Raw genomic sequence first — 17,899 nt, forward strand, 5'->3', positions numbered from 1 at the left:
GGGGCTCCCCATCACCTCAGCCTCGTGGCTTCCTGGGGTGAATCCTGCGCCCAGCCTCAGAGAAGGGCCTGGGACACACGCCTGCAGTCAAAGCCCTGTGACTCAGCTTCCAGGGCTGCTGCAGGGAGATCCTGCGCAAGATGGAGGACGGCAGGAGCTCCAGGGACTCAGAGGGAGGACAGGTCTGTGTGTGCTGGAGGAGGGACCTGGGCAGTGATGGCCACATCTCAGAATGGAATCTCCTCAATTCAGCAGACTGAGGGAGGGAGAGGTCGGATCCTAGGGCCATGTAAGTGCCTCGGTCCAGCCTCATCTCAAGCTAACTTCTCAGCTCTATGAGCGTGACATTCCCATCTTCCTCCCACTGGTCCTAGCTAGGCTTCTGCATCCTGCCTCACATCTTCCGAAGGTGACCTCTGGGTTCTCCCCGGATGCTCTGCCACCCCGAAGGTGCTGTGCGTCCGCCCCTCTCACCGCCATCCCACATACACACAGCACAGACACTCACCCTGCCTTACACACTGACCCTCCCCTGCTGTCCCCTGCACCGCACACTCTCCAAAAGGCCAGGCCACAAGAGACATGCTCTGGCCAGCAGGCCCGTGGGTACCTAAGATCAGCGGCTTCCTCAGCTGTGAGCTGGCCCTGCCTCTCTAGGGCCTCCTGCTTGGCCAGCAGCTGGGCCCGCTCCTCAGACAGGGCATCCTTCTCCTGCAGGGCTTGCTGCAGAGTGTCCATCTGGGCCTCCTGGTCCTGCAGGCTTTGTGCCAGCTGCTCCTCCAGGGCCTGCTTCTTAAAAGTGACCTAGGGGAGGAGTGAAGGGACAGGGTGGCAGGGAAGTGAGTGGGCAGGTGCGGAGGGACATCTTGAGAGAAAGCCTGGGGGTGGAAGGGGAGAAGGTGCGTGGACATAAGCTGTATTGAGTCTTAGAAGAACACATACACATTTTACAATAGAGGGGACCTCCTGGGACCATGATAAGGGTGCCATTGAACTGGCCGGTCCATGGCAGGGTCCACTGCCAACCTCCGTGACATCCTCTGTTGGATCAGGAATGTCCCGGGGTCAGGACACACAGGATGGACGTGCCATTAGAAGGTAAAAATGAGGGCTTCTGACCAATGTCTCTACAGAAAACACCACGAAAGTCTGCACGCAATGTCCACGAGGCCTCCGGAGCTGCAGAGGCAGCTAGGTCCGAAGAACCACGATCTTAGAAATAAGGAAAACAAAGGACTGAGCCCACCATTCTGTGTGTCTTCTGTCCTCACATCATTTGCAGATCTAGAGTTCAGGCTAAGAAGTGAAGATGCCAAGGACCCTGCAGCCATTAAGCACACCCCCCCCAAGTTTTGTTTTATTCATAGAATAAAACTTGACTCTAGTAGAAGTGGTGAGTCAGAAATGGACTGATTGCCATAAAAACGGACGTGTCACCCCAGCTGCTGACGCATCATCGTTCTCATCTCCTACGATTGCTGCCTTTCAGAATCAAAGGTGAATCCTCTCTCGAAGAACAGCATCGTCAATATCCTCAAATTATGTTTATAAGTTTACATATAAATTATAAAGTGAAATGGATCAAAGAACTAAGCTGAAAGCCAGATGAAAACATAGAAGAGGTTACCGTCTTGTGCTGGGCAAGAGTGGAGGATTAATAATCTAGAAGACAAACCAAAGGATATTCAGACTGAATCATAAGAGTGAAAAGAAAATATAGAAAAAGTGTGATAGACATAGAGGACAAGGGAAAGATCCACTGAACGTGTAATTTGAAGCTGGGCGTGGTGGGCACGCTTGTAATCCCAGCATTCAGGAGGCTGAGATCAGAGGATCACAGTTCACGGACAGCCTCAGCTACTTAGTGAGGCCCTCCACAACTTAGTGAGACACTGTTTCAAAATAAAAAATAAAAATAGGGCAGGGGGTATAGCTCGGAGGTCAAATGCTCCTGGGTTCCATCCCCAGAACCCCCCCCCCACAAAATGTATAATTTGTCAGATTCCAATTCTGATATTCAAAGAAAATTACAGACCAATATGACTCATGAACATAGACATAAACATAGATGTGAAAATTCTCAACGAAGTATTATAAATTTAATATAAAAATGTAAACATGAACATAGATGTACAAATTCTTATCAAAGTATTATAAATTTATTATAAAATGTATAAAATAGATATTAACTTATGACCAAGTATATATGCAATATTGGTTTAATATACCTATTGTTTTAACATTCAAAATATTAACCAGTATAATTTATCACATTAGCAAAATAAGAAAAACAATTATATGATCATCCTAATAGATGCAGAATAATCATTCAGCAGAATTCAGTAACCTTGTTGATTTTTTTTTTTTTAGGTACTGGGAATGTAACCCAGGGCATTCTACCTCGAGCTACACCCCCAGCCCTATTTTTTTCCTTTACTTTGAAACAGGGTCACTAAGCTGTAGAGGGCCTCACTAAGTAGCTGAGGCTGAGGCTGTCCACGAACCCAGATCCTCCTTTCTCAGCCTCCTAAGTATAGGGATTACAAGCGTGTGCCACCATGGCCGGCCCCTTGGTGATTCTTAAAACTGACAGTATACTAAAAACGAAACATAATATTTTCAATCTGATAAAGAGCATCTATGAAAAGTGCATAGATAATATCATAGTTAATAGTAAAATATTGAGTTCTTTCTCCATGATTGTATTTATTGGAAAAATGGCAACTATTACCACTCCTATTCAATTCTGTTTTGCAGGTCTTAGTGAAATAAGAGAAAAACTGGAAATAAAAAGTATTGAGGTAAAAAAGTTAAATTATTGCTACTCTAAGGTTCATCCTATATATAGTTTGTCAGATTCTAATTCTGACAAAGTCATTAACAGAAAAAAATATATAGACCAATATTCCTCCGGAATCTAGATGCAAAAATCCTAAATGTTAAGCCCTCATATTTATAAGTGATTTTGCCAAGGTTACATGATTCAACATCACTACAAGAAATTATATTTCCATATACCAGTAAACAATAGAAAATAAAATTAAATAACCAATAGTACTAAAATTGAGTGACTCTTATCAAGAATAGGCAAGACCTTTATGCTGAAAACCTTAAACATAGCTATGAGGAATTAAATAAATAGATGGTTTTTCATATTCATGGATATACCATATTAATGGAAAGAAGGCCAATTGAGCTAAAATGTCCAGTCTCTTCAGAATGATTGACAAATTTAACACAATGAAGTCAACAGGTCAAGGTCCTTGCAAGCTTTTTAAAAAATGGCAGTGGTGATAGAAATTGGTAAGCAGATTCCAAAAAAATAGATGGGTATGAAAAGTATGAAGGACAGAAAAGAAGTTCAAAAAGAAAGTCAAGGTAGAAATATGCATGGTATGTAATGTCAAGATTTACTGAAAAGTTAAAATAGGGCAGAAGGTTTGGTGAAAGAATAAATAGATGGGCTTATTTGCACAGATACTTCAATTTATTTTCAACAAGCTGCCAAAGTAATTTAAGAGTGAGAGGAGTCTCTTTGAAAAATGGTGCTGAAACAATTGGACCTTAGTTTCACTTTACCCCATATACCTGGCTTTCCCACTTCAGTGTGCACCAGAATTGCCTGCAGTACTATTTAAAGTCCAGATTTCTGGTGCTACCCATTGAGTTTCTGAGTCAGTAGGTCTTGGATGGGGCATAAAAATTTGCATTTTACAAGTCCTCAAGTGGCACATATGCTACTGGTTTGGAGAAAATACTTGGATAACCACAGAGATTAACTTGAAATGGATCAAAGAACTAAGCTGAAAGCCAGATGAAAACACAGAAGAGGTTACCGTCTTGTCCTTGTGCTGGGCAAACATGTCTTCAGAAAATACTAGTCATAGCCGGGTGTGGTGGCACACACTTGTAATCCCCGCACTTGGGAGGCTGAGACAGGAGGATTGCACGGGTTCGAAGCCAGCCTCAGATACTTAGTGAGGCTTTCAGCAACTTAGTGAGACCCTGTTTCCAAATAAAATATAAAAAAGGTCTGGGAGTATAGCCCGGACGTAGAAAGCCTCTGGGTTCCACCCCCAGTACCACCAAAAAAAAAAAAAAAAAAAAAAAAAGTTAAGGGAAGACCCAAGCCTGGGGAAGTATTTGTGTGCATCTGTCTGACAAAGCACCTCTATCTATAATATATGTAGAATCTCTGTATCCACAACCAAAATATAAAAACCCAACTCTAAAAATGGGCCAATAGACTTGAACAGACACAAATGTTCAATAAAACATGCAAATGTACTCAACACTACCATTTATGAGGAAAATGCAAATTTAAGCTCAGCGACACATAACGGAACATGCTGAATGTCCAAAACATAAAGACAGATGATATCAAGTGCTGACAAGTCCAAGGAGCAACTAAAATCACGAGTGCCGCTGGCAGCTGAGTGACGTGATGGGGCCACTTTGGAAAGTGGCGTGGCAGCTTCTGACAAAGCCCAGCATACTCACACACAGTGGCTCCGATTCCATTCCTACACAGTTACTCAAGAAGAATGAGAGCTCTCGATGGATTCCAAGATGGAAGTCTGGAAACAACCCGTGATCAACTACTCCAGGAAAGAGGGTGAAACAATTGGAAGGCACCTACTCTTTGATGTGGGCAGCTGTGGGAAGGTGTGATTTTGCTTGTGAACAGACAGAGAATCAAGAAAAACAGACTCTGGAGAGTCGTATGGAGGGTGGGAAAGAGGCCTCAGGGCAGAACCCCTGGTAGAGTGCAAAGGATGGGGAAGAAATGAAAGAAAGAGGGAGAGACCCAAGAAACATGGCCAGCACGGGCTGAGAGCCATGCAGAAGTGCAGTCTAGTAGACAGAGCAGTTTAGTAGACAGTGGGCCTGGAGCCTACTCAGCTCACTAGCGCTGGAAATCACTCTCTAATCCCCAGCACAGAACCTTGAGAGGGTCATGTCTGAGCTCACTGCTGTGGAAGCCAGGGGTTTCTACAGTCTCCTGGCTGTGGCAACCAGCAGCAAATGTCATACACTGATTCTGCAGACAGTGGCCTTGAGAGCTAGTTTGGCTATGGGGAAAGCTCTGAAGTAAACCACTGAGAGCTGTGTGGTGGGAAGTGCGTCTGTAACATAGAAGGGCGCAGAGGTTGCTTTCTACGCAGGGTGTTGTTTCAGCCAGAATTCTCACTGCTGTGATCCAAACCAACTGACCACATAACTTAAAGGAAGATTTATTTGCTTACAGTTTTGGGAGACTGAAGTTTCAGTCTATGTTAGGCCAGCTGTGCAGAGCTCAGGATGTGGCCGCAGGAAGCAGAGAGAAAGAGCAGGTGTTCAGTTTTCACCCCAGGGAGGCCAAAAGCAAGCAAGAACAAGAAGCAAAGGGATTTGAGACCCCAGAACAATCCCCAGGACCACACCCCTAGGGACCCACCACCTCTAGCCACACACTACATGCCTAGGTTACCACCCAATGGATCAATCATAATGGAATATCTATTAATGAGATTACAAGCCTTATGAGTTAATGATATCAACTCTGAACATTAACACATGATGAGTTCTTCAGAGGACGCTGTATATCTAACCATAACAGACATCAACATGGGAAGCCATCTATGGGTGAGGAGACAAGAGGTCGTGTGTTATTGCTTGTGGGAGGTAAGTGTTGGGCCCTGGAGTGAGGATTGGGAATGTGTGGGATCCGCCACTGCCCGCTTCAGTGCAGGTGCTGTGGCCAGGTGCATTCATCTTCCTTCTGCTTCTTTCTTCCTCTCTTTTCTTCTCCTTTTATATTTATTTTTCTTTTCTTTTTCCTCTATCTTATTTCCTCCAACTTTTTTTTTTTTTTTTTTTTTTTTTTTTTTGTTGTTGTTGTTGTACTGGGGTTGGAACCCAGGGGCCTTATACCTCCGGGCTACAGTCCCAGACCTATTTCATATTTTTCATTTGGAAACAGGGTCTCTTTAAGCCAGTGGAGGCTGGCTTCGAACCTGTGCGATCCTCCTGTCTCAGCCTCCCAAGTGCGGGGATTACAAGTGTGCACACTACACCTGGCTCCTCCAACTTTAAAAGTAATTAATTGGATTTTTTTCTCTTCTCAAAATTTTCCCACCATTTCCCCTTGTATTATATTTAAATATTGTTTTTCTATTTTTAAGCTCTTCTTGAGCTTTTAATTTTTATTTTGAGATAGGATCTTGCTGAGTTGTCTGGGCTTCCCTTGAACTTGAGAGGCTTCTGTTTGGGCCTCCTCAGTAGGTATTTTAAAGAGTCGTTGTCCTTATGAATCAATAACTTTTGCTGCATTATTTTGCCCCTCTCTCCTATTAGTTTTGGTGTTGTGGTGGGAACGGTTTTTAATTTGCCGAGACTCTCTTTCCACCCCACACTTGTTGCTATGTGATCGTTGTAGTACTGCCGGTTGTCTCCTTTCTGAGTGGTTCTGGGGATTGAGCCTGGTGCTTTGAGCATGTTTTCTGGGTGTCTTGCTACTGAGCTATACCCAGCTCGGTTGTGAAAAACTGCAACTCAATGCAGCCATGATTTAGTCCTGCTCAAACCTTGGTGAATGCTTCCATGGAAAGAACAGGGGAAAAAGCCTCCAAGCAACTCCTTGGGCCCGAGCAGCCACAGCTGGGAAAGGCTGGCAGTCCTGACCCTAGGTGTCCAACTCTCTCTGCTGTTGCTACAGCAAAGAGAAAGCACAGCTGCTGGGCACACCACACCTACAAGTAGCCTAAGCACAGGTGGCTTCCACACCTGTAGACTGTATAGCACTGACAATTACAGAGGCTGCACCCCATTGACACAGCTGTCCACAATGGTCCCCACTCTCGAGACATCTGTAGTGAGAGTGGGTCACTTGGGCTCCATTTGAAATTAAAATTATAAAATTACAATGCACTCAATAAAAATAATAAAATGAAATAAAAAATAAGTCAACACTACATGCAAACTGATTTCCCTGGACATGTTGTTAAGAGAAGCCTTCTCACTGAGGAGGTCCTCACACAAAAGAGGAAGAAAGTTCCATCCCAACAACACATACATTTTAATATCAGAACACAAGAAATATGAAAGGAAGGTACAACATGACCCCTCTGACAGCTAACTCTTTAGAAACTGATTTCGAAGATTAAAGTAGATGACATGCTGAATGAACTAAAAAAGCTAATTTAAAAATAATTAACGAATTCAAAGAGGGTACAAATAAGCAGGAATGAAGTAAAAATGCCAATATTATAGGAAATGAACACAGCAACTCAATGAAGAGGAGAGATTTTGAAAAACAACCAAACAGAGATCTTGGAAGTGAAAGGGTTTAGAAGTCAAATAAAAGACTTGGTGGAAAGCCTCATCGATCATTTAGATCAGGTGAAGAAAGAATGCCAGCGCTTAAGGGCAGGTAGCTGAGTGATTACATTCACATGGCAATAAAAAAAAAAAAACTCTGAACAGAGCATGTGAGAGCTCTGGGACATTAAAAGATCAAACTATGAATTAGAGGACTAGATGAGGGAGTTGGGCTATCAGGCAATGGCACAGAAAACCTATTCAGTGAAATAATAGCAGGAAGTTCCCGAGTTCTGGGAAAGATATGAACATCCAGATAGTGAAGGTACTTAGATAAACGCCAAAATAGACACGACCAGAAAAGAGCTTCTTCGCAACATATTACAGTCAAACTGCCAACAGTATAGAACAAACAGGTACTACTAAAAATAACAAGAGAGAAGCACCAAGCTGCTTACAAAGGTAAAGCGATAAAAATAACAGCAGATTTCTCAGCAGAAACGCGAAAGTCCAGCAGGGCACAGAATGATGTTTCCAGCCGTGAAAGAAAATAACCTCCAGCTTTGATGACTGTATCAGCAGAGTTACCCCTCAGAATTGAAGGAGAGACAGGCGTTCCAAGATCAGCACAGCTGAAAGAATTTATGACCGCTGAACTATTATTACAGGAGATACTCAAAGGAACCCTACACCCAGATAAGGAAGCAAAATAAATACAATCACAATAACATGTGGAGGAGTAAATCTTACCGGAAGAGTTAGTTAAGCAGAAGAGAAATATGGAAGAATCAAATGTGGCCATTTTACACAATAACCTGGGCGATGCATAAGGAAGAAAGAAACGTAGATTATTCAAAACAACCCAAAGCCAAACAAGAAAATGACTGAGCTTTTAACAATAATTGAGTGTAAATTATCCAAAATCTAAAGAGAAGATGCAGATGAGCAGATTCAATTAAAAAAAAAAAAGACCCAGCTGTTTGCTCTCTGTAGGAAACTCACCTTGCGGTAAAGATGTACATGGACTCAGTGTGAAAGGATGGAGAATGCCATTCCAATCAAAGGACAGAGAGACAAAGAGGTTCACTGCAATAGTGACAAAGGGTACAGTCCATCAAGAAGCTATGACGATTATAAATAGACACGTACTGAATGTCAGAGGGCCCAATTTTATAGAACACACACTAGATGACATAAAGACAGATAGGCTCTAATGATACAGCAGGAGATTTGAACACCCCACTCCAGCTAGACGATCATCAGCAAACGTCAACAAAGAGGCGCGGGCACTAAGTTACTCCGTGGGTGAAATGGACTTCGCCCATCCAACAGCTGCTGAATACAGTGTTTTCATCAGCACAGAGCGCTTTCTCCAAAACAGATCACATTTTAGGTCATAAAGCAAATCTTGACAAATACAAAAAACCCTGAGATACTTTCTTGCCTCCTCTGGGGATATGGAACCTCGGGTCCTGGGGTTGGAGCCTCCCCTGGGTCCCCTGGGCCTGGCCCCATGGGAATCGGACTGGCCTTCAGTTGGCACTGTGGTGAGAGAGTGCCGGTGCCCACACCGCCATCCACCATGGCTGCAAGGCCCCGGGAGCGCAGGCAGGATGGTGCCCTGTCCACAGCCCGCCTTACCTGGCCCACCTGCTCCTGGAGCTGGGCCCTCTCGCGCCTGAGCAGAGCCACCTGCCCTTCCAGCTGCTCCTGCCGCCGCTCCAGGCGCCCGCAGGCCTCCTGCAGGCCCCTCCGCTCAGCCTGCAGGTGCTCTAGCTGCTGCCCCGCCTGCGCCAGCTGCTCCCTGGCGCCCGCCTGCTCCTGCTCCAGAGCCTTCCGCTGCTCCCGCAGCTGCTCCCGCTCCTGCTCCAGCTGCCCGGCCGATGAGAAGGGTCCGCGTCCCATCATGCCCTGCCTTCCTCCCTCAGGCCTGGCCAGGGCACCCCAACACCTGCTGCTGGGGAGGGTGGGGCCCAGTCCAGGGAGGGAGAGGATCTATGGGGGAAGTCTCGCAGCCACCTGGGGAAACTGAGGCTGGCCTCACCTGTAGCACCTGGTGGTTGAGGGAGCCTTTGTCTTGGGCCAGGCCTTCCATCAGGGCCGCCACACTGGCCAGTGAGTCCCTCTGCTCTACCCCCTCTGACCTCAGCCGCGCCACCAGCAGTTCCAGGTCAGCGTTGCTGGACTCAGCCTGGGGGACAGCAGTCACGGGGGTGCTCCAGAGAGCCTCTCAGGTTCCCCCTGAGAGAACTGTGGCCCAGGAGAGGGAGCTTGGGTCATGGAGGTGAGTCCGCTGAAACTTAGTGGGGCACGGTGGAAGGACCCCACAGTGGGGAACTCTGGGGGACAGCGGCCCCAGGTCCTGAGGCCCAGCGAGGGGAGGGGACCCTAAGGAGCAGGCACAGCCAGCAGAGTTGAGAGCTAAGTGGCGGGGGAGGCCTGGGGGCCAGTGCGGAGGGCAGGGCCTACCCGGGCCAGGGCGCTTCGAAGGCCCTCCCGCTCATTCTCCACGACGTCCTTCTGGAGCCGCGCCGCGCTCAGTGCCTCCCGGGCCAAGGCCAGCTCCTTCCTGAGCCCAGAGACCTTCCCCTCCAGCTGCTCCAGTCGCCCCTGGCTGAGGCCCAAGGGCAGAGGGCAGAGGGAGTGAGGTCACCTCAAGGCAAGCCGAGACCACCCCAAGACCCATGAGGTCTGCGGACAGGGTAGCCTCCAGCAGCCCCCCAGCCCTGGGACCCTCCAAAAGAGGAAGGAGTCCAGGGTGCGTGTGCACAGGGCTGGGCCATGGGGGGAGGGAGAGGGGAGCTTGGGTTGAGATGCCTGGCTTGGGCCAGCAGTGCCTTCTACAGCCTTGGTGCTCTGCCTCACAAGATAAGCCCGGTGAGGACACAGCCCGGCCAGTGGAGGGACAGCCTGTGTGTGTGTGGTGGTGGGCCTCCCAGTAGAGGGACAGCCCTGTGTGGTGGTGGGTCTCCCAGTAAGGGACAGCCCTGTGTGGTGGTGGACCTCCCACTGGAGGCACAGCCTCTGTGTAGGTGGTGGGCCTCCCAGTGAGGGACAGCCTGTGTGTGGGTGTGTGTGGGCCTCCCAGTGAGGGACAGCCTGTGTGTGGGTGTGTGTGGGCCTCCCAGTGAGGGACAGCCTGGGTGTGGGTGTGTGTGGGCCTCCCAGTGAGGGACAGCCTGTGTGTGTGGTGGTGGGCCTCCCAGTGAGGGACAGCCCTGTGTGTGGGTGGTGGGCCTCCCAGTAGTGGGACAGCCTGTGTGTGGGTGGTGGGCCTCCCAGTGAGGGACAGCTTGTGTGTGGGTGTGTGGGCCTCTCAGTGAGGGACAGCCTGTGTGTGTGGGTGGTGGGCCTCCCAGTGAGGGACAGCCTGTGTGTGTGGGTGTGTGGGCCTCTCAGTGAGGGACAGCCTGTGTGTGTGGGTGTGTGGGCCTCTCAGTGAGGGACAGCCTGTGTGTGTGGGTGGTGGGCCTCCCAGTGAGGGACAGCCTGTGTGTGTGGGTGGTGGGCCTCCCAGTGAGGGACAGCCCTGTGTGTGGGTGGTGGGCCTCTCAGTGAGGGACAGCCTGTGTGTGGGTGGTGGGCCTCCCAGTGAGGGACAGCCCTGTGTGTGGGTGTGTGTGGGCCTCCCAGTGAGGGACAGCCTGTGTGTGTGGGTGGTGGGCCTCTCAGTGAGGGACAGCCTGTGTGTGGGTGGTGGGCCTCCCAGTGAGGGACAGCCCTGTGTGTGGGTGTGTGTGGGCCTCCCAGTGAGGGACAGCCTGTGTGTGTGGTGGTGGGCCTCTCAGTGAGGGACAGCCTGTGTGTGTGGTGGTGGGCCTCTCAGTGAGGGACAGCCTGTGTGTGTGGGTGGTGGGCCTCTCAGTGAGGGACAGCCCTGTGTGTGGGTGTGTGTGGGCCTCCCAGTGAGGGACAGCCTGTGTGTGGGTGGTGGGTCTCCTAGTAGAGGGACAGCCTGTGTGTGTGTGTGGGCCTCCCAGTGGAGGGACAGCCTGTGTGTGGGTGTGTGTGGGCCTCCCAGTAGAGGGACAGCCTGTATGTGTGGTGGTGGGCCTCTCAGTGAGGGACAGCCTGTGTGTGTGGGTGGTGGGCCTCTCAGTGAGGCACAGCCTGTGTGTGGGTGGTGGGCCTCCCAGTGAGGGACAGCCCTGTGTGTGGGTGTGTGTGGGCCTCCCAGTGAGGGACAGCCTGTGTGTGTGGTGGTGGGCCTCTCAGTGAGGGACAGCCTGTGTGTGTGGGTGGTGGGCCTCTCAGTGAGGGACAGCCCTGTGTGTGGGTGTGTGTGGGCCTCCCAGTGAGGGACAGCCTGTGTGTGGGTGGTGGGCCTCTCAGTGAGGGACAGCCTGTGTGTGTGGGTGTGTGTGGGCCTCCCAGTGAGGGACAGCCTGTGTGTGTGTGGGCCTCCCAGTGGAGGGACAGCCTGTGTGTGGGTGTGTGTGGGCCTCCCAGTAGAGGGACAGCCTGTGTGTGTGGTGGTGGGCCTCCCAGTGAGGGACAGCCTGTGTGTGGGTGTGTGTGGGCCTCCCAGTGGAGGGACAGCCTGTGTGTGGGTGTGTGTGGGCCTCCCAGTGAGGGACAGCCTGTGTGTGGGTGGTGGGCCTCCCAGTGAGGGACCTCTGCCCCTCGGGGCCTGGGTGCAGCCCACCTGGCCTCCAGCTCACGCCCACTCCGGTCGCCCTGCTCTGCCCACAGCCGGAGGCTCCTGTGTAGCTCTGTGTTGGCAGCTTCCAGCCTCTGCTTGTCCGCCTCCACCGTGTCGGCCCGTGCTCTCAGCTCCTCCATGACAGTCTCCAGCGCCACCTTCTCCCTGAGAGCAGGGCAGGGCGTTGGGGTGGCCCTCTAACCTCACTGGATGTATTCATGATTCAGCTGTGCGTCTAGGAGGTGGTCAGCAGGGCCAGTGGGCGTGGGCTCTTAGAGGCCACAATGGATAGAAGGAGGTCAGGAGGGTCCGGCCACTTCCCCAGACCCTGCGGGAGGCCCCACCTGTGCACCCCATCCCACTGGCCCTGCTTGCCATCACCCAAGACCTCACGTCTGCCAGTGCTGTGCCTTCTGCCTCTGGGCCTCCAGCTGGGCCTCCAGCTGGCCCAAGAGGTCCTCGCGGTCCTGAGTCCCATCCTGCAGGAGTCTCTGCGAGGCCCGCAGCTCCTGCTGCCCCTTGGCCAGCTGCTCCCGGAGCTCGGCTGCCACGGCCTGGGAGGACCGCAGCTGCAAACGTAGTGCCTGCCGGTGGTGCCCTGTGAGCCTAGAAGCCTGTGGGCTCCCCTCCCCCAGAAGGCCCCTCCCAGGCTGCCGGGCCCAGGCCCAGACCACCAGGGCAGGCTCTGCTCCAGCTCCTCAGCCAGACTCTGCCCCAGAGAGGCCAGGGTGCAGCCTTGCCTTTGGGGGCTTCATGGGCAGTGGCCCCCACCTGCTCCCGCTGCCGTCGCCGCTCGATGGCCATCCGCACGGCCTGCAGTGCAGGGTCCAGGCTAGGTGGGGAGCATGTTCGTGGTGGGGACAGCCCCCGGTGGGGGGACATGGCACGTGGGGGGCTTCCAAGTAGGCTCTGCATGTTCCGGCCTTCTGTGTGGCTGCTCCAGGCCAGCTCGGGGCACCTGGCATCTGACTGGGCCACCTCAGGGCACAGAGGAGAGAGCACAGGGTTCTGACCAAGTGGGGCCTTCCAGGGTGTCCCAAGGGTACACTGGAGCCCTGGTCCCTGCAGGCCACCTCAGCCTGCCCCTCCAGGACTCAAGACAGGGCGCACCTCTGTGATGCTGGCCAGGACCTGCCGCAGGGACTCCACTTCGCCCCTCAGATCCTCTACGGCTAGGGTACTCCTGTGGGGCTGGGATTCCTGCAGGTAGAGACCCCTCAGCCAGGCAGGCGGACAGCCCCACTGCCCAGCTCCCCCACCTCCAGCCCCACGAACCAGTTTCTGGACATCTGTCCGGAGGGAAGCAATGGTCCTCTCCCTCCGCGCGTTCTGCTCCGTGAGCCTCTCCACCAGCTGCGTCTGCTCCGAGAGTCTGGGGGGTGGTCGGGGTGGGGGTGAGGGTCCCTGAGGGTGTCCTGGCTCTGCCCAGGCTCATGCTGAAAGCAGTGTCCCCAAGCAGCCAGGCTCAGAGGCGAGCTATCCTGCAGTGACTGCCCTCAGCAGGTTAATCCTGGATTAAACCATCGGTGGCAGGATGGACTGGGAGGTGGCACTGGTTGGAAGAGGTGGCTCACTGAGCCTGTGATCTGGGAGGGTTTATCTTTTCACCAGCTGCTTTCTCTCTTTCTCTCTGTTTCTCCTCTTTCTCTTTCTCTCTCTCACTCTCACTCTTGTTCTCGCTCTTGCTCTCTGCCCACCCCCTGCTTCCCGCTGCCATGAGTGGAGCAGCTCTCCTCCTTCCCCACACCCGTCAGCCTGATGCCCTGCCTCCCTCAGGACCAGAACCATGCAGCCGGCTGACCATGGACTGAATCCTCTGAACTTGGGAACCACAGTAAACCTTCCCTCCTCTAAGCTGTTCCTACCAGGCATTTTGGTTACAGCAGTGTAAAGCTCACTCTCAGAGCCTCCCAGTGATGTGGGGCCACACCTCGGCCTGAGCAGGCCTATTCTCATGCCTCTCCTGCTACAGAACCTCCCGTGGCCCCTACCATCTCCAGAGCAAAGCACAGACCCCAAGCTCAGCATTCAAGGCCCAGCTCTCCGGCCTCACATCCAGTGGCTGCCCAGTGGCCTGCCTTGCCCTTGCAGTATAGCAAACAGGGCGCCCACCTCCCGCCTGGGCCCCAGCAGGTTCCTGTCTTGGAGCTGCTCTGCCCATCATTCTGGTGGTGAGGCAGCTCCTCCTTCCTTCCTGGGAGCACTCTTAAAGGCCCTGGCTCCTGTGGCACCGTCCACAGGCCCTGGGCTGCTCCCCGCATCCCCTGGGCACCCACACACATCCTGTCTGGGTGGGCACTGGACTCACTCCAGGCAAGGAGGGCTCATGCCTGTCAGCATGGTGGGGTGTTTGTGGCAGAGCTACCCAGGTTTGGTGGCATTGGGCCCGTGGTCAGCAGGCTAGCCCTCACTGGGAGCTACCTCCAGAGACTTCTGACCCCCCAGCGGTGCGTCCAGAACCTTTCACACTTCCTCTGAGGCTCACAGACCCCAGGATGAGAAAATGGTCTTGTTTACAGGGGACAGGAGGGAGCCTGCTCCCTACCTGCTTCAGCTTCCTTGAGGATTTACCCATAGCAAGCTCCCCCCAAAGACCGCTCTTGCCTCTGGGCACCAGCCTCAGTCCAGAGGTGTACACTGGGGCGGGCTCCTTGAAGCTAGGGCCATTCTTTCTCCTCAAGGGGGTTGGCTCATATTTGGGCCATCAGTCTCAGGGGACACTCCACAGCTTTGGGACTGTGGTCAGGGCTGGGAAGAGTCAGGTTTCCGACCTGCACAGGGGGGTGTGGCCGCCCCTCAGGAGCCCTCTCCGGCCCGCCCTGCCAGCCTGCCCAGGCCGGGGCCCACCTGGCCTGCAGCTCCACCTTTTCTGCATCCCAGCGGCCCTGCAGCCGCAGCATCTCCCCGACCTGGTCCCGCAGCCGTTGCTCCAGGGCGCCCACTGTGGTGCTGGCTGCCAGACGCAGGTGGGAATCGAGGCTCAGGCAGGCCGTGTGCAGGCGTCGGGCCGCCTTGACTGTGTCTGCTTGCATGTCTGAAAGGCTCCTGGAAGGCAGAGGAGCCTCTGGCTGAGCCTCAGGACCCTCTGCAGGGCCAGGCGGTGCCAACCCAGGGTAGGGGGGCAGGGCCAGGCGGTGCCAACCCAGGGTAGGGGGGCAGGGCCAGGCCAGGAGAGGTCCCCAGCTCATGTCTTAGAGTTGCAGGAATGCAGGGTCTGAGGCAAGACCGGACAGGACAGTCCTGAGCCTCAGCCTCCTGTGTGCAGAGGGGCCAAGATGTGTCCGCACAACAGACTCTCGTGATGTGCCCGGCAAGGGCTGGCTGGACCCCGAAGCCCACAGGCGGAGTCCTCCTGTTGCACCCCACCTGCTCTGCACTCTTCCAGCTCCCATGTCCCCCTCTGCCTCTGCCTGCTGGTCCTTCCCCGCTGCCCACATGCCTGCTGGCCAGCCCGAGGCCACGCAGGCCAGAGCGGTGGTGCCGGGAGGGCCAGAGCTGACACTCACCTCTCAGTGGCTGTCCGCAGCTCGGCCAGGTGTGCCCGCAGTGCCACGGCCTGTCTCCATAGCAGGAGGAAGTCCCGCGGCTGCCCGGAGCCCAGCGGTTGGGCCTGAAACCCAGTGGCCGTGTTGGTAAGGCTGGTGCCCACTTTCCCAGGTGTCATGCCGAAGCAGCGCCACCTCCTAGCCAAGTCCTAAGGCCCCCATTTCCTACAGGCCAAGGAGCCTGTGCGCCCCACCCCCACCCCCACCCCGGGATAGCGCTGTGCCCCAGGAGAGGGCAAGTCAGCTTCCACCAGGCAGCCCAGGGAAATGGGGGTGCACCAGCACCTGCCTGCTGATCAGGGTGGGGGGGTCCATAAAGGGACCGGGCTGCTGGCTGCTACCAGGATCAGGTCCCCAAGACAGCAGAGGTCTCCCTCCTGTGCCTCTGGGACCTCAGGGCCACACCCAGTGGTCCCCGTGCCCCTGCCTGGCCCTGCCTGCTGAGCTCTGGCAGCTCTCAGTGGACTTCCAGGTGGCCCCCACGTCTGCCCGCCAAGCCCGCACAACTTACTTCTAGAAGCCATGGGTCCCTGGCCAGACCCCACGTCTGTGCCCAGGGCCACCCCTCTGTATACCTGACTGCAGGCCACTGCAGGCCGCAGGGACCAGACACCCAGGCACCTGTCTTGCAGGGCTTGAGGCTGCCGACCCGACGCCTCCTAAGTGAGGTGGGCCACCCAGCATGCAGGCACGCTCACACCAGCCCTGGGCCTGGAACCAAGAGAGCGACTGGGCGGGGTTTCCTTGACCCCAGGGACTGGGCCAGAGCAAAGTCCAGGCTCGGCGAGCGGTTCAGGGGGCGTCCTTGCACAGTCATGGCCCCCAGCGCTGCTCTCTGGACAGCAGAGGTGAGCGGACAGGTGGGTGAGCTGAGACACACCAACATGCTCTTACCCACATGCTCACACATACACCAGGCCCACACGTCACACAGGCTCACACTCAGGCTTCACACACTCACATTCATGTCACATACACGCATCACCCCAATACCCTCATGCCTAGACATACACCACACACACCACACCCGCACTCACACGCCCAGGTCACGCTCACACCACCACGCCCACGTGTCATGCATGCTCATTCACACATATTTGCATCATGCCTACACACTCACACGTGCTCACCACACCCACGTTACACACGCCCACACCCTCAGTCATGTACTCTCTACACATCAGACTCACATACATGTCATGCACACACACGCATGTGGAGCTGGAGTTGAGGAGGACGAGGCCATCTCTCTCCTGTGGACTTGCACCAAGACTGGACAGTGGGCAGTGGGCGCACAGGCCAGCGCTCGCGCACACCCACGCTGAGCACCTGCTGAGCCCATGCAGCCATCGGAAGCACCGAGAGCCACTTCTGGAGAATGCTACACTTACCCTGGGCTTCAGGGAATTAAGAGCTCTCAGCTAAAAAATAACCAAAACCCAAGGAAGCAGAGCGCCACAATCCAGACCCGACAGAAACTCCTGAACCCGACCTCGCAGAACGGCAGGCGTCGGAACATCTGACACAGACTGTACGATAACCACCGTGACACGCACGGTGAATGACCGAGAGGTTCAAGAACAGGAGTTTAGGGCAGGATATTTGCCAAGAAGCAGCCATCACTCCTGAAGACCCTTGGAACAGCAAGCAAGTGTGGCCACACCCTCCCGGAGGTGCAGGGGCCAGGCCTGTTCCCCAGCAGCGAAGGCCTCGAGCAAGATAAACAAAAAGAAATCACGCGTCAGGAAAGCTCAGAACCCAAGAGCGAGGCCGAGGTCGCAGAGCTCCAGAGTGCGTAGACCTATTGCGTCAAGGGGTCAGGGAGAAGCCACCCAGGGGCAGGGGAGGCCCCTGGACAGCTTGGGGAGCCAGCAGGGGTAGCGCTCTAGGAAGAACCAAGACCCTTCCTTGAAGAGGCTGAACTGAGTCAGCCTTGGGCCCTCCGAGCTGCGGCCGGAGCCACCTCTGCTGTCTCCACCACCTCCTGCACCGGGGACCCTGCGGTGACAGAGGGCTCCCTGGGGCACACCCTTCCTGTGCAGCCCTGGGGGGGGGGGGGCAGAAGGTCATAGTGGCAGCTGCCAAGTAACAGCTTGGGGCTTTCCCCGGGGTGGCCCCAGGGCTGCTCTTCCTGCCTGACTCCATGTGGGAAGGGCGTGAGGAGACACCGGTGGGGAGGCCCGCCCAAGACCAGGACGCAGCCCACTTTCTAGGTGGCTTCAGGGGAGAAACCTTGCCCACTGCACACAGCAGACGGACACTGGACTGCATGCTGACCCCTTCAGGGAGGGCTGTGGGAACGCCCCCGGCCCCTTGGCTCCTCATCGGGGGACACCAGAGCCCCTGGCCTCTCCTTCCCATGGGGCTGACCTTGGAGCACGGGGCTCGGAGCCCTAGGCTGGGAGTGCATCGC

The 17,899-nt window shown here is 54.0% G+C and overlaps 1 protein-coding gene across 1 annotated transcript in view; it reads right to left on the minus strand.

Moving 5' to 3' along the window:
• CROCC2 (ciliary rootlet coiled-coil, rootletin family member 2) overlaps positions 1-17,899 on the minus strand; it is a gene marked incomplete at both ends in the record, with an annotated part of 63,096 nt that overhangs the window by 33,316 nt on the left and 11,881 nt on the right. The window contains 10 exons of the mRNA XM_080720058.1: positions 611-804; positions 8,941-9,171; positions 9,344-9,490; positions 9,769-9,913; positions 11,945-12,106; positions 12,335-12,525; positions 12,713-12,919; positions 13,052-13,313; positions 14,789-14,986; positions 15,448-15,551. Of these exons, the coding sequence (XP_080576184.1) occupies positions 611-804; positions 8,941-9,171; positions 9,344-9,490; positions 9,769-9,913; positions 11,945-12,106; positions 12,335-12,525; positions 12,713-12,919; positions 13,052-13,313; positions 14,789-14,986; positions 15,448-15,551 (1,841 nt within the window). The remainder of the gene's footprint in view (positions 1-610; positions 805-8,940; positions 9,172-9,343; positions 9,491-9,768; positions 9,914-11,944; positions 12,107-12,334; positions 12,526-12,712; positions 12,920-13,051; positions 13,314-14,788; positions 14,987-15,447; positions 15,552-17,899) is intronic.

This window comes from Muscardinus avellanarius, assembly GCF_963383645.1.
Source record: "Muscardinus avellanarius genome assembly, chromosome: 2".
NCBI lineage: Eukaryota > Metazoa > Chordata > Mammalia > Rodentia > Gliridae > Muscardinus > Muscardinus avellanarius.